This window comes from Macrosteles quadrilineatus, unplaced genomic scaffold (assembly GCF_028750875.1).
Source record: "Macrosteles quadrilineatus isolate MER2022 unplaced genomic scaffold, UCM_ALF_1.0 Scaffold_5__1_contigs__length_97177068, whole genome shotgun sequence".
Lineage (NCBI taxonomy): Eukaryota > Metazoa > Arthropoda > Insecta > Hemiptera > Cicadellidae > Macrosteles > Macrosteles quadrilineatus.
Window position 1 is genome coordinate 69,313,159 of NW_026542598.1, and position 17,275 is coordinate 69,330,433.

General features: G+C 34.3%; 3 protein-coding genes across 3 annotated transcripts; all 3 read right to left on the minus strand.

Annotated features, from left to right (window-relative positions):
• Window positions 1-6,749: 6,749 nt before the first annotated feature.
• On the minus strand, window positions 6,750-7,313 carry LOC128995681 (high mobility group nucleosome-binding domain-containing protein 5-like). Its single transcript, XM_054420699.1, has one exon. The coding sequence runs from the start codon at window positions 7,311-7,313 to the stop codon at window positions 6,750-6,752; it is 564 nt and encodes a 187-aa protein (XP_054276674.1).
• A 312-nt stretch (window positions 7,314-7,625) lies between these two features.
• Window positions 7,626-8,318, minus strand: LOC128995682 (cylicin-2-like). Its single transcript, XM_054420700.1, has one exon. The coding sequence runs from the start codon at window positions 8,316-8,318 to the stop codon at window positions 7,626-7,628; it is 693 nt and encodes a 230-aa protein (XP_054276675.1).
• An 86-nt stretch (window positions 8,319-8,404) lies between these two features.
• LOC128995683 (nucleolar protein 58-like) lies at window positions 8,405-8,740 on the minus strand. The gene has a single exon (XM_054420701.1). It carries the CDS (start codon window positions 8,738-8,740, stop codon window positions 8,405-8,407), a length of 336 nt encoding a protein of 111 aa, XP_054276676.1.
• Window positions 8,741-17,275: the final 8,535 nt, after the last annotated feature.

The window sequence follows — 17,275 nt, forward strand, 5'->3', positions numbered from 1 at the left end:
CATCCACATTTAGATATAACACAAACAAATACTTAATGTTTTGAACAAAATTAATTAAATTAAACCGGCCTTTAATAAAAATGTTTTCCTCAATTTTCCTGAACCCCAAAAATTTTACCTAACATGTATCCCGAAAGAGTTTAACATACAAAGTCCCAAACAAGAATGTTTTAACAGTCAGATTCATTACATATGTAACGGTTAGTTTTTATGTGTTAATTCTTTTAAATGATGTTTATTATTATATAATATATTGTGGGGGGTGAGCTCGCTTGGCAGTGAGCACAAAGAAAGGTACTCGAGATTCGATTATACAAAATTCTATATTATATTCTCAACACAAGTAGTTTTAATAATTACAGAGATAAAGGGAAAAATAGAATATAGATATTATATCAAGAACAATGAATGGCAAATACTAAATGACAAAATATGATTTTCAATCAAAAATAATTGTTTATGTTATTATTCTCAAAATAACTATTCAACCAAAGAGGCAATAGAAATTGATAAATTTATATATATTATTTCAAATAACTCTGTGTTATTAAAAGTATGAATTTAATATGACAAGTATTAAGTGTCTTTATTAGTATTTCAAATCTATCTGTGCTCTAAGTCCAAAAATATTAAAAGAGTATAACGGCCTTACCTTGGCCAGCCGGCGCTGGTTCCTAAGGAAGAGTGGATTATTGGTGAAAGGTCTACCACCGATGGTACTTTCAATTTGGCTGCAAAGAGAGAGGGTAAGGCCATAATCAGCAATTTGTTGGGTATTGAACCTACTGAATGCAAGAAGCAGCACAAAACTGCTTACACTCAGCAATCTACTTTACACAACCAACTGCTGTAACTGATACTTCTACAATTGTTTGATTGATTGAAAATCATTTACAATATGAATTTTTAAGTTTATTGTTAAATTTCATTCTTTCCCAAAAATTAAAGTCGTCCTACCATCACACATAGAAACACAAACTGGAAGGTTTGAGGAGTGTTCATACAGCGATGGGTCTTTAGAAATGTCGCTTGTTAAATCTAACCTAACAGCCGCAAATACACAGTCACTGTCTAACAATATAAGGCCTTCCCTGTACTGCGGATATTGCTTTGAGAGAATTACACGGCGTGGAAATCGAGTGTTTAAAATGTAAGACATGTATGCCATTTTGTACATTATTTACCAGTCCCCGATAAGCTTAAGACTGATAAGTTAATCTTCAATCCAAAAAATGTATATTAAATAAACAGCATGTTTAGTAAACTAATATATCCTTTCCGTTACAATAATTTAATTTCATATAAGACAAGTCAGGGTTCTCAATTATACACAAACTAGGTTATATAGGTAACGCATAAACGAAGCATACTTCATAAAGATTCCTTTTACAGTTAAAAAGCTTGGCCATATTCATTAATTTTAATTACAAGAAATAATATTCCCAAAGGTTGAAAGAGTTTGCTAACATCTTCATTAAGCCTTTTTTGTGGTACAAATCAACGCTAATGATTTCAAAAGCCTTTCTTCCTACACATTGTGTAAACACTTGAGTAACTCACGGATTCTTTGAAACGATGCTTATTATTTAATGTTTACCTTTGTACTGCCATTGCTTAGTTGTCGTTTGTGCTTTCACACAAAATACAGGATAAAATTTGGGACTAATAAATAAAACAACTAGATTTTTTTTTACTTACCCTAGTTTAAACATTATGACATTAGTTGATAGTCCAATTTACAATGGCATCTGCTATGCTGATTCTAGCAGAACAGTACCTTTAGTTGCATTGTCTTGTACTTTCCATGAACCTAACTCCTATTACGACCGTTTATTAATGTATTTGAAAAGGTAATATAAAATATTGTAACTAATCTTAGCTACTTTCAAAACATATATAATTGTCTACAAAAAAAGTGAAAACTGAAAGCAAATCTTGGATGGAAAATTCTTTATAAACTGGGAGTTGTTTCAGGTTTCATTTATGTTAAAATGATTTTTTGTTGCATTTAAACAAAATATTAATTGAGTTGAATGCGTCGTTTCCTGTTGGTTTATTTACACCTACCGGGCATGTTTCTGACAATCAGCAAATGTAAGGTTTCATTAACGTGCCCTGCGGCTCTGGACTTTACTGTTGCAATTTTGATCACGCTACCAACCAAAAGCAATTGGTTTTGCCCGAGGTGGCCAATATAATACATGTTTTGTGTTGTGTTTCAACGTAGTTTATTAATAAATGTATTCATCTATTACATCTAAGTGTGTATAGTTTAAACTAAATAATTATTTACCGTGAAAACGTTTAGTTATAGTTTATATAAATATAATTTTTACCGTCGTAGATACTTCATATCATTGTTGACTTTGTGTAGTCGAAGTAGACCTTTATTTTATGCACAATCTGACGCATAATATCGTATGTAAATCATATTTAGTAATGTTTAAAGTGCGCAGATGTGGATATTTTCCTTCGCTTTATGATATCTTTTTCCGGTTTGTGCTATACTGTTTGGTTGTCTTATCATAGTACATAGTAGAGGACAAGCTATTGCTCAAAATTGAATTTCAATATTAAGAAAAGGTTAATATTTATACCCAGTAACGTTACTTTGGTGATTATTAGATTTATTTGACGTCGCCAAAGTATGTTACTAACATCATAACTGTCAAAATTGGTTTGTGAACGGGTTTTTAGACTATATATCAATTACAAGTCGATTCAGACCAACAGTGCACTGCCCAACTTTCGTTTTGTAGTGTACAACGAAGACAACAGTTTACAATGGAAATAAATACAAAAGTTTTTACTATGAAATTTAACTTATAGCTTCTAAGTTAGCCAAATTTAGATCATTAATATTAGATCTAAAATACGTTGGTGTAGGGCACAACTAAGTTAAAAAATTTCCAACTCAAATATCAACGTTAATATTACTTTTCTTCTTGTACTAAAAATGACAGTAGCTTTCACATAACCTTGGTTTATATAACATTAAAGTTTTCCATTAAGTAAGTAGAACAAAAACATTAAAAACAATTCTTATTGATATTAAAACACCAATGAAGTGTTAAATCTATTAGCAAAATTTACGAAGAAAATATTGTCATAGTTCGAATTTTACAACGGTTGCTTTCTCTTAGGTTCTTGATATCTGATAAAAGAGGGAAATCCCATACATGTCACTGCAGCCACAACCACACCAAGCCCCATCAGTCGCCAATCACACTATAACCACAATTATAATCAGCTATATTCGTGTAATCACACTGCGTGTATGTGAAACTGTGAAATAGACGTACAGGGTGTCCCAGAGCTTTCCACCAATAATTAACCCTGTATATATAAAACATATTGTAGTTTACGCAACGATCGCGTAAACATAGCCTTACGACTGAAGTAAACAGTTTAAGGCACTAGCCTTGGCAAGTGCCTTAATCACTTCTAAGAGTGTCATAAAATATAATTAGGCGAGTTGCTTACACTAATTTACCTTCAATAGTTTGTGAATAACGTTTGTTATACATCGTAACCTACAATCTTTCTGTATAGGACGATTTTCTCAGGGAATATTGTATACTGCTAGCAGTAGTCTTACTCTAAGTACTGTATCAGGTACAAAAATAGACAAATACTGAATATATTGGCACAGTTCACTTACAAAATTTAAATCAAAACAAACAAAATTAAAGTATCTCTTAACATATTATTATGCGCAGTGAAGGATAGTCAATAAAAGGACACATATAATTCTCTCGAAACGATTCTTTGAATAAGGTTGTAAAATATTATTACAAACTGTTTAAGTCCTTACTTTTATGTGGTTTATTTCAATATAACTAACTGCATGACATTTTCAAAACCCCAATCTGCAACAGTCTTAGCTAACAGGCTAGCAAATCATTTAGTTCAATTTTAGGGAAAGGAAAGAATGTGTGTGTTTCCAGCGGAAGACGACAGATCAACTATTGAATTGGTCATTATCAGCTGATAAGTTGAATCATGAATCATACAATTCCCCTTCTTTTCTCAATCCTTGAACCTTATTGGTACATCACACAGTTGTAAAGTAAAAAAATAATGTGGTAAAGCAAGTAAATAATGGATTAAAGAAAATCTTTTCAATTCTGATAACTAAATTGAAAAGGCAAGTTTAAAAAATGGTCACAGAGAACAATTTTTCTAAATTCTATTTGTTGTAATTATTTTTATAAATGGTTTTTCATATTAGTTAAAAAGTAATGGTTATTGATGATTAATATAGATTACAAGGTGTATGCAATTTAAAGGATTAGTTTGGTTGTTGTTTTAGTCTACTACTTTACGGGTGTATATTTTCATTTCTAATAACAATACAGCATCGTATTCTTGGCGAAAATGCATGAATCATGAAGTAGAATGACATTAATACATAGCAAAAAGCCTATCGTGCAATGTAACGAGATATTTAACTTGACAGGTTACAAAGAACTTTAACTTCAATCAGTGAAAAACCCCCTTTTAAAAGTTTTTTTTTCGATTTCATACACATTTGAGCGTATTTAAAATTAATATAGAAAACAGCAATATGTTTAAGGTGAATGCATATAATAGTGCAAAATACGGTATGAAAATGTTTATAATAAACCGGACCGTATGGATTTAAAAACAATGGGTGGCTGAAAACTAAACAAACAGATTGTAATTGAATCTTAGCCAGATGTTGGTTTTCCCAAACAACAATTATACTCATATTGATAAATGTTTTTAACCAAAGTTTAAAACCCTCTTTTATTGGTTTCCCATATTTATGCGTTTTTTACAATACGAAATACAAGCAATATACATTATTTTTAGATATTACAGTATTTAATTAAATATAAAAATGACATTGCATTACTATGTTAAAATTATCACTCCATTGAAAAAAAATTTATTAATAAAATTTACCAAAACACCTTTTAAAATATTTTCAAGAACTAAACAAGCAAAAACAGCTTTTAAATATACATTATTTTAATGACTGGAATAATTCCAATAATTAAAGGCATTTATATAAGGTCCACTCAAAGTGAGTTTGCACATAATGTTTATTTTACCCAGAAACTTTGTATACCATGTTTACCTACCATATTGGCATGTTTGTTAATTAATACTTTTCAATTACCAAAATAAATTTGCTAAATTATATTTAACGTTAAATAAATGATTAAATATAAAAAAATTATTGAAATAGTTTATTAAGATTGAACTGTCACTTACAGTCGATAAACAAAACCTTTTCGAAACATAATACAAAATATTATGGTCTATTTAAACATCTTCACAGTATGGTGCTATTTAAAAAAAATTTAACTCTGTATCCTAATAATAAAATCTTTTTTTAATCATAATTACCATAATTATTGATTTGAGATTGATTTGGGATTCATCAAGACTTCATTCTGATGTAATTTAGCCTCATTTAGCCTAATCTACTCAGCGCACTTTGTAGTGCGTCATCGGTATATCTGAGCGAACATCTTTATGTTGAGGCCAAATGTCAAATAGGGAGTTTCAGCTTAATAATATCCTACAATTGTCCCCACAAAATCATATTAAGGATTAAACCTACGATACTACATGATGTTCAATGGTTTTTGCAATGCCAAAGTGATTTCTTATGCTGAGATCCATAGACATTAGACGTATGCAGAATTGAAAAATATACTTAAATATTCTCTTACTATATACTGCATCAGTACTTAACATTCTTATTCTTTCAATATATATTTTTCTTATTCAGAATTTGTTTAAGACGATGATAAATGAATTACAAGACAGGGTACGAAACTACAAATTACAGTACTTCTTCAGACTGAGGTCAGACTTTTTGTTTTACAGACTCAGTTTTGCAGCAATTGTAGTGCTAATGAAACTTCTCCAGGCCATTCGCGTAGTTCAATGGAAATTCTGATTAACCTTTGTGGACATTTGCTTTAGAAGCACCATGTTTGCATTTCAGCAACTGCTACCCTCTATGTAGCTTGATAAGAGGTCCAAACTGAAACACAGACCTAATTATATGTACTACTTTCTAGAGACAATTTAACTACTCAAAAACAAAAATATAGAATAATTGTATAAATTTGAAATAAAAAAAATATTAAAATCCCTTTTTCCCTTTTTACCCTTTCCCTCCTTCCATCCCTTTTTCCCCTTTTCCCATTTTCCATCCCTTTTCCCTTTTTTCCCATCTTCTATCCCTTTTTACCCTTTTTCCCTCTTTCCATCTCTTTTTCCCTTTTTCCTATTTTCCATCCCTTTTTCCCTCCTTCCATCCCTTTTCCCCTTTTCCAATCTTCCATCCCTTTTCCCTTTTTCCCATTTCCATCCCTTTTTCCCTTTTCCCATTTTCAATCCCTTTTTCCCTTCTTACCCTTTTCCCTCCTTCCATCCCTTTTTCCCGTTTTCCCATTTTCCATTTTTTCCCCTTTTTTCCCTTCTTCCATCCCTTTTCCCTTTTTTCCCTCCTTCAATCCCGTTTCCCTTTTTCCCATTTTCCATCCCTTTTTACCCTTTTTCCCTTTTTCCATCCCTTTTCCCCGTTTTCCCATTTTCCATTTTTTTCCTTTTTTCCCATTTTACATTATTTCCCTTTTTCCCCTTCTTCCATCCCATTTCCCTTTTTCCCATTTTCCATCCCTTTTTACCCTTTTTCCCTACTTCCACCCCTTTTTCCCGTTTTCCCATCTTCCATCCCTTTTCCCTCCTTCCATACCTTTTTCCCATCATCCATCCCTTTTTCCCTCCTTTAATCCCTTTTTCCCATCATCCATCCCTTTTTCCCTTTTTTTTCCTCCTTCCATCCCTTTTTCCCATTTTCCATCCCTTTTCCCTTTTTCCCCATCTTCCATCCCTTTTTCCCATCTTTCATCCCTTTTCCCCTTTTTTCCCATCTTCCATCCCTTTTCCCTTTTTCCCATCTTCCATCCCTTTGTCCCGTCTTCCATCCCTTTTTGCCATTGTCCATCCCTTTTTTCCCTTTTTACCCATTTTCCATCCCTTTTTCCCATTTCCCATCCCTTTTTCCCTTTTTCCCATCTTCCATCCCTTTGTCCCGTCTGCCATCCCTTTTTTCCTTCCTTCCATCCCTTTTCCCCGTTTTCCCATTTTCCATTTTTTCCCTCCTTCCATCCCTTTTTCCCATTGTCCATCCCTTTTTTCCCTTTTCCCATTTTCCATCCCTTTGTCCCATCTTCCATCTCTTTTTCCCTTTTTTCCCCATCTTCAATCCCATTTCCCTTTTTCCCATCTTCCATCCCTTTGTCCCGTCTTGCATCCCTTTTTGCCATTGTCCATCCCTTTTTTCCCTTTTTTCCCATTTTTCATCCCTTTTTCCCATCTTCCATCCCTGTTTCCCTTTTTTCCCATCTTCCATCCCTTTTTCTCATCTTCCATCCCTTTTTCCCTTTTTCCATCCTTTTGTCCCATCTTCCATCCCTTTTTCCCTCCTTCCATCCCTTTTTCCCATCTTCCATCTCTTTTTCCCTTTTTTCCCATCTTCCATCCCTTTTCCCTTTTTTTCCCATCTTCCATCCCTTTTCCCGTTTTTTCCATCTTCCATCCCTTATTTCCCATCATCCATTCCTTTTTCCCTTCTTTTCCTATCTTCCATCCCTCTTTCCCTCCTCCAACCCTTTTTCCCATCTTCCATCTCTTTTCCCCATCTTCCATCCCTTTTTCCCTTTTTCCATCCCTTTTTCCCATCTTCCATTAATTTTTCCTTTTTTCCTTTTTTTCCCATCTTCCATCCCTTTTTTCCCTCCTTCCATCCCTTTTCCCTTTTTCCCATCTTTCATCCTCTTTTCCCATCTTCCATCCCTTTTCCCCTTTTTCCATTTTCCATCCCTTTTTCTCTTTTCCCCATTTCCCATCCCTTTTTCCCTTTTTCCTGTCTTCCATCCCTTTTTCCCTCCTTTTTTTCCCCTTTTTCCCATTGTACATCCCTTTTTCCCCTTTTTTCCCATTTTCCATCCCTTTGTCCCATCTTCCATCCCTTTTTTCCCTTTTTCCATCCTTTTGTCCCATCTTCCATCCCTTTTTTTCCCCTTTTTCCATCCCTTTTTCCCTCCTTCCATCCCTTTTTCCCATCTTTCATCTCTTTTTTCCTTTTTCCCATCTTCCATCCCTTTTCCCGTTTTTTCCATCTTCCATCCCTTATTTCCCATCATCCATTCCTTTTTCCCTTCTTTTCCTATCTTCCATCCCTCTTTCCCTCCTCCAACCCTTTTTCCCATCTTCCATCTCTTTTCCCCATCTTCCATCCCTTTTTCCCTTTTTCCATCCCTTTTTCCCATCTTCCATTAATTTTTCCTTTTTTCCCATCTTCCATCCCTTTTTCCCCTCCTTCCATCCCTTTTCCCTTTTTCCCATCTTTCATCCCTTATTTCCCATCATCCATCCCTTTTTCCCTCCTTCCATCCCTTTTCCCATCTTCCATCTCTTTTTCCCTTTTTTTCCATATTCCATCCCTTTTTTCCCTTTTTCCATCCTTTTGTCCCATCTTCCATTCCTTTTTTTCCCTTTTTCCATCCTTTTGTCCCATCTTCCATCCCTTTTTTTCCCTTTTTCCATCCCTTTTTCCCTCCTTCCATCCCTTTTTCCCATCTTCCATCTCTTTTTCCCTTTTTTCCCATCTTCCATCCCTTTTTCCCATCTTCCATCTCTTTTCCCTTTTTTCCCATTTTCCATCCCTTTTCCCTTTTTTCCCATCTTCCATCCCTTATTTCCCATCATCCATCCCTTTTCCCCTTTTTTCCCATGTTCCATCCCTTTGTCCCGTCTTCCATCCCTTTTTCTCCCTCCTTCCATCCCTTTTTCCCATTGTCCATCCCTTTTTTTCCCTTTTTCCATCCCTTTTTCCCATCTTCCATTAATTTTTCATTTTTCCTTTTTTTCCCATCTTCCATTCCTTTTCCCCTTTTTTTTCCCCGTCTTCCATTCCTTTTTTCCCTCCTTCCATCCCTTTTCCTTTTTTCCCATCTTTTATCCCTTATTTCCCATCATCCATCCCTTTTCCCCTTTTTTCCCATGTTCCATCCCTTTGTCCCGTCTTCCATCCCTTTTTTTCCCTCCTTCCATCCCTTTGTCCCGTCTTCCATCCCTTTTTTTCCCTCCTTCCATCCCTTTTTCCCATTGTCCATCCCTTTTTTTCCCTTTGTCCCATTTTCCATCCCTTTTGTCGCATCTTCCATCCATTTTTCCTTTTTTCCCATCCCTTTGTCCCATCTTCCATCTCTTTTTCCCTTTTTCCATCCCGTTTTCCTATTTTCAATTTTTTTTCTTCCATCTCTTTTTCCCTTTTTTCCCATCTTCCATCCCTTTTTCCCCATCTTCCATCCTTTTTTTCCCCATCTTCCATCCCTTTTCCCTTTTTTCCCATCTTCCATCCCTTATTTCCCATCATCTATCCCTTTTTCCCTTTTTTTCCCATCTTCCATCCCTTTGTCCCGTCTTCCATCCCTTTTTTCCCTCCTTCCATCCCGTTTTCCCCTCCTTCCATCCCTTTTTCCCATCTCCCATCCCTTTTTCCCATTTTCCATCCCTTTGTCCCATCTTCCATCTCTTTTTCCCCTTTTTCCCCATCTTCAATCCCGTTTTCCCTTTTTTCCCAATTTTCCATCCCTTTTCCCCCTCCCTTCATCCCTTTTTTCCATCTCCCATCCCTTTTCCCTTTTTCCCTTTCTTTTTCATGTTTCCTCCCTTTTTCCCATTTTCCATCCCTTTTTCCCATTTTCCATCTCTTTTTCCCCTTTTCCCCATCTTCCATCCCTTTTTCCCTCCTTCCATCCCTTTTCCTTTTTTCCCATTTTCCATCTTTTTTCCCTTTTTTTACCTCCTTCCATCCCTTTTCCCTTTTTCCCATCTTCCATCCCTTTTTCCCTTTTTTTCTTATTTTCCATCCCTTTGTCCGATCTTCCATCCCTTTTTCCCATCTTCCATCCCTTTTTCCGTCCCTTTTTCCCATCTTCCGTCTTTTTTTCCTTTTTTCCCTTTTTTTCCTCCTTCCATCCGTTTTCCCGTTTTTTCCATCTTCCATCCCTTATTTTCCATCATCCATTCCTTTTTCCCTTCTTTTCCTATCTTCCATCCCTCTTTCCCTCCTCCAACCCTTTTTCCCATCTTCCATCTCTTTTCCCCATCTTAAATCCCTTTTTCCCTTTTTCCATCCCTTTTCCCATCTTCCATTAATTTTTCCTTTTTTCCTTTTTTTCCCATCTTCCATCCCTTTTTTCCCTCCTTCCATCCCTTTTCCCTTTTTCCCATCTTTCATCCCTTATTTCCCATCATCCATCCCTTTTTCCCTCCTTCCATCCCTTTTTCCCATCTTCCATATCTTTTTCCTTTTTTTCCATATTCCATCCCTTTTTCCCTCCTTCCATCCCTTTTCCCTTTTTTCCCATTTTCCATCCCTTTGTCCCATTTTCCATCCCTTTTTCCCTTTTTCCATCCCTTTTTTCCATCTTCCATCCCTTTTCCCATCTTCCATCTCTTTTTCCCTTTTTCCCATTTTCCATCCCTTTTTACCCTTTTCCCCCTCTTTCCATCCCTTTTCCCTGTTTTCCCATTTTCCATCTTTTATTTCCCTTTTTCCCTCCTTCCATTCCTTTTTCCCATCTCTTTGTTTGGCATAAAGTCAGTGTGGTATTTCACAATACAGTACCTTGGTAGGATATAATTAAAAATTAATATTTCTATTATAGTTAGAAACGTATCACTAAGAAAATCTTTATCGTTTGATAAATTTAAAATTTATAAATTTATTCTATATCAATTCCATTACATATATGTACAATCATAAAATAAGCATTTAAAGTGCACTAAATTGATATTTAAATTCTACAAACGTGCCGTTAAACATAAAACATTTAAACTAATCGTCTGTTTTAGGAAACTTACTTTGAACAAAGATATTTACTACATCTTATTTATGAGCAAAGGTTAAAACTAAATTTCAAGCAAACATATGACAAATGCCATTTACAAACGTAATGAAGTAATAACCCATGTCAGTAACTACGAACTTGTCATAAAACTGTAAAGAGTGCTGGTAGAAATAGATCAGAGAACTTTTCCCTCTGAACACTTAACTTCGTAAAGATGTTTTGACGAATAAATTATGTGTTATCTTTTTCTCTTGCTTGGTTGAACCTTGTGTTGTTATATGAACCATTTCATTGGATATCGTCAGTTTATTACTTTAATCTTTCCAAAAATAATTTAATTTTATTAACTTAATTGGCTGAGGTTTTGCAAACTTGTTCCAATTTAAGTACACGTGGCTATACCTTACAAATCATTCAGCGGTTTAACATTTTGGTTCAGCAAAATGTAATTGTTGGAAGATAAAATGAAAGGGCAGGTGCTTTGTCTGTGCAAACTTAAACTCAACCTTTGAAAAAAACCATGTTTGAATTACCTTTGTTTGAAGAGCACTTGTATTCCCTAATATTACATAGTTTACCAGTGAAAATAGGTAAAGTAAATAATGATGCAATTTTATATCTTTTTTTACAACACAGAATTCATAAACCTTTTATGACATTCAATTACTTGTTTAGACTAGTTACTTAGAGTTCAAAATGAATATAATACTAGAGGTCGTCCAGTGGTCGAAAACTTGGCCAAAAATATGTAAGATTGTACAGACTTTTCTATTTTCACCCCAGGCTGTAACTAAAAAATGTGATTGGAATTTCATTCATTTGTTTTGATTTTCTGTTTATATGTCGTTGTTATTTCGTCACCCATAAGGGGTAGCCCATAAGGCCCATGTTATTTTTTTTTATTTTTTTTTTGCTATTTTCCCCCTATTTTAAATTATAAAGTGATTCTGCAGCTGCACATCAACAGGCCAATATCTGTTGGAAAGTACACGTAGATTTTCCCTGCGATGCACTAGAGTTGAGGAAAAAAGGTTTTCAAGAAACGTACTTGTCTATTAATACAAAGGTTAATAGAAAGTAAAAAATCTAATAACAACGATGACAAATTTAACATATTCTGAAATAAATCCAATGATTTTTCAAAGAATTACTACCTAAATAAAAACATATTATGTTAATAGTAAACTATAAAAGGTATCAAAAGATATTACACATATCTTGCTGGTTATTTCGGCAGGTTTGATGTCCTTTCAAGATTTACAACTTATCATCAGCTGTTTTGCCTCACAAGTGTATCTGAATATCCAAGCCAGCTCCCATTACATTATTGACAGATGTCACAGCTGAGACGTACGCCCAGAGAAATATTGGATATAAATATTCACATACATTACATAGACATACATAACATAGATTAGTGCAATATTATGATATGCAATAATATTTATCAATTCTTTACAGACAATTTAATTTTCCACGTGTATTTTTTTATACTTTATGATTAATTGTACAATAAACAACACGTAACTATTAAGTTGGTGTAAACAATGCCTTTCATGATTTTTTTTATAATCTTACGTATGATGTCTGTACGTACAAAAAAATAACACATATAAATACAAAAATAATCAGAATATAGTGTTAAATTAATATTACTCATCACCATTGTAATTAAAACTTACATATTATGTTAGTTATTCTTTAAACCGCCGTAATTCAATTAAAAGGCGAATCGAAAATAAAATAGTTTTTATTAATTAGGTTTGTCAATTAATTATAGTATTTATTTTTAGGTATATTTAATAATAAATAATATACCGTAAAACCTTTTAGATGGATAAGAATAATAGGTGTTATGAAAAAATACAACACAAGTGAGGCTACTGCTCACAACATAATTAGTTGTTGCAACAATGTTTTGTTCCGTTGCCCTGAGCACTCGTATCAATTAAATGAAGAATTAATTTTGGGTACGTTTCTTGTTATTTATTCAGTTTAGGTTATTTTGTAATTGGTTCTATAGTCTGTGGTTAAACATACTATTACATTAACACTAAATCAGAGATTCGTTTAAGTTAAAATTATATTTTCTTCGTTGTAATAGGCACGTGTATATTAAAGAAATAACTAAGGGTAGAAAAAATTAACCGTTACTACAGTCTTTATGGTAAAATTTTGGTTCAGTAACACAGCCCTTATTCATTTTAGGACTTCAAAATGCCACACATGTTTATTTATGTATGGATATTATTGGCACGTTATACTTAGCCTTATTAATAACCGTTATACTTATGGCTCACCTATTTTTTCATACAATTTGTCTCAAACTATAATTATAAGGTTTTAATATTCAGTAAGTTAATAAATTCAAAACGATGGTTTTGAGAGGTATTAAGAACTCAAAAACATTTGAGTTTCAAAAATAAATAATTAGAAACTTGTTGAAAAACTTAGTGTGCATACGGGGTAGCGGATTTTAATCCCTCTGGAATTTTACCCCCTGGGCGAAAGTGACGTCACAAACCAGGGGGTAAAATTCCGGCCGCGGCAGTTTCGCGGCATCAGTTCGATGGATTAAACGCGGAATTAAACGTATATTCTCACGGTTGTGAACTTAATCAGAACACATCAAATTATAAAAACCTAGAGTGTGCGGGCCGGAATTTTACCCCCGGACTTTTACCCCCTTCATGAAGTCAGCTCAAAAGGTACGGCCCGGATTTTTTCTCCCGGAATTTTACCCCCGGAATTTTAGCCCCCGGATTTTTACCCCTGGAATTTTACCCCCTGGCAAGATATATAAATTAGTGAGAACGGTTAATTATCTTCATTAAGTTTTAATTTAATAGTAAACATTTTATTATTAAGTAGCCTGTCTTAATTGATTTATCTATTTATTTATAGATATTTATTTATTGATTGATTATTTATTGATTTATTATTTATATTTTGATCATTACATATTTATTTATTTATATATTTACCATATTTAATAGTAAGTTCAATGAATCATTAATTAAAATTCCCATGTTATTCTTTGATTTATTTGAAAATCCAATTAGGTAAATAGAAGTTCGCTTAATCTACAGGTGGTTGTATTTTTATGGACTAGTTTGATTCTTTATTCTTATTGCAAAAGAAAGTTTTCACTAAATTTCATCAACAGACCGATTTTGGTGTACCATGGATACTATGTTATTTTTGGTACCATCTTGCCTGTACTAACTGGGAAACTTATTGAATTTAAGAGGTAAACAAGACAAACACTCTTTATATGGAGATTATATAGTCTGGCTCTTTTTTCATTCGATTCTGCATCGAAAATAACCCAAAAAACATGTGTCACATGCCTATATTTTGTCATCATTTTCAGTTTTAACAAATGGCATTTCTCCTCCCCTTCCAAAGAAACACCATTCCACCTGAAATTTTTATGGACTCTTTAAGCTGCGCGCGCACTACGGCGGCACGGCACGGACGGGCGGGCGGCACGGCAATTTTTAAAAGTTAATAACATTGAATGTCATATGAGTGCGCCCACTACGGCGGTACGGCCGGCAACGGACGTTCGGCAGCTTCCGCCGTTTGTTAAAAAGTCCGGGAGACAGAACTCCAGGACATTTCCGAGCTGCCGTGACGCCCGTACCGCCCGTACCGACCGGGAGCACTGCACACCGAGCGGGCGGGCGGCACGGGACATCCGCCATTCTCAACTGATCTCTGTCAAAGTAGCAGTGTTTTCGTGTGTTGTAAACATAGATGTTAGTTGATTTTTCTCGTTGAGAAAAACCCCAAACGGTACAACATGCGACATCCGGAATATTTTAATAACGTTCGGCGTGACAATATATGGGCAGAAATATGATCTATTATGAAACAATCAAGCAAGTTTTACACATAATCCTTCTACAAGATCAGGAAACAAGGTGTGGAACTCTCCAAAACTTAGTCTTTTCCTGTTTATGTGGTGTATCTAAAATCTTTGCTTGCACCTTCTTGTCACCTCTTCCTCTGCTAAAATTAAACCTACTATCACCACTTTATCTGCATCCATCTTTATACACAATTTTTAGCTCGCAGACTGTCAACTGTCCTAAATTGCGGATGTGCGGATGTCCCGTCCCGTCCGTCCGTGCCGTGCCGCCCTAGTGCGCGCACCCCCTCTTAAAAATGCCGTCCGTGCCGTACCGCCCGTCCGTGCCGTGCCGCCGTAGTGCGCGCGTAGCTTTATAATCTTAATTCTTATGACAAAAGAAATATTTTTACCAAGTTTCATCAACGGACCATTTTTTTATTGGTGGTGTTTTTGGTATTATTTTACCTGTACTACAATGAGAAAAAACGTTTACATAGGTTGCTATGGATATTAAAGAATATTTTAATTTGCATCATGTTTCCTTTTCGTAAAGTTGGTTTACTCATTATCTTGGCAGCTTTAGTTACCTATATTGTTATTGATCTAATGTGGGACATTGATTTTGAATAGTTATTAGCCTTTCCTTAATCTGATAGCCTGTGAACTTGTAAAAAAATCTGGAACAGGACGTCAGCGGAGATTGGATCTGGGAGGACAAATAGCTGCCAGTCACAACAGCAGCCAACACCATATGACGGCCACGTCATCGGGCTCTCTCAGCCCTCGGAACTCGTCAACGTATGCCTAAATAGTCCTCGTCAATACCAAGACACTGCCCGTCAACCCAAAGCCACAGACCGTCAACACCCAAGCACCCAAGCAACAGGACAGAGGACATCGTCAAGGACTTGAATAAAATTACAGTGTAAAGTCGTGTCATATAATTTATGTGGTTTAATAAACAATGTCAGTGACCCTAAATTTTTGGAATTTATTAATAGCTTTGATGTCATAATATTAATAGAAACGTTTATTTCAGATCAGGATAAAGATAAAGTTTTGTTTGTAAACTTTAAAATGGTTTTTATTTCTGCTGTGAGAAGTTCTAATTTTGACAGGAACGAAGGGGGATTCAGTTCACACACACGTACTTACACTAACTGATTTCAAGCATTACCAAATTAATTTTGAATTACAAGTACATGCACAGTAGTTGTTAAAAGTCAAAAATGGAGAGAAAAAGGACTCGATACTGGGCAGAAAATAATTTAATTATTCACAAAAGAAAAGTTACTCAATCATAGTAAAATGCTACCAAACAATTATTTTAGTAATCACAACATAACAATTTATTCAAAAATCATATGTCTCAAAATTATTAAAGTTCATTTTCATAGCAGCCGGAAAAAGACAAAATATAATATAAACCATAGATTATTTTAATGAAATGTTTGAATACTATATCCAACATTCTCCCGCCTTTTGACTTGCAAATTCAAAATATTAATTATTAATTCAGGTATCTTTGTGGGGGTATAATTTTTCTTCCTCTTTGTGTGTAAACAGGTTGATCATGTTCACGATCAACACCTTCTAGCTGTTCATCTTCTATTTCGAATGTTTCATTACCATCTTGATTGTCTTACAAACAATTTTTTCTGTAATCACAACATAACAATTCATTCGAAAATCATATGTCTCAAAATTATTAAAGTTCATTTTCATAGCAGCTGGAAAAAGACAAAATATAATATAAACCATAAATTATTTAAATGAAATGTTTGAATACTATATCCAACAGTAGTAGTGAAGTAGTGTTTTATTTACACTTTCGGGAAAGTCATCTTACGACTCAAATTCTAATTTTTAGTCTTTTTAATGTATGTTGTTTGTAGGTACAATTGATATTAGTTACGTATTAGTACTAGTACAGTAATATTAGTAAGTTAATAAATATGTGAATTAATTGTACTACTTGTATTGTATTATGGTAATTTTGTTTCAAGACCAATTTCTACTATTGTTAATGCAATATGAGACACTAATAGGGTAAAAATCGGTTAAAATCCTGAAGATGAGTGCCTAATTGTTTTGGAAAGTGCTCAATTTAGTTTAAATGAGATCACGTTGATGGCGCTACTAGATTCCATTATATCGTAAGAGCTTTACTTAATGAGGCTAAATAATGGTGATAAAGGTTATCATTCAATTACTTATAGAGTTTACTTTATTTTGTATTGCCTTTTGTTAACGTCCAGCGTAATAATTCTAGCAACTAATTTTCTTAAATCTAGAAAAATACCTACCCTTCATTCTGTACCATAGGGAGGACAATATTTTTCTAAGTTTTTGTACGGTTGGTGACTTTTTTGTGTTACGGTTGAGACTATTCAAAATAGCTGGTATGAACTTTGTTTGAGTAAGCTAAATGGTTAGCTTATTAGCTCTTTGGGCTTATTAAGCTTATTATTAGGCTTATTAGGGTTTAAATATGGATTTAAACTCTGTGAAT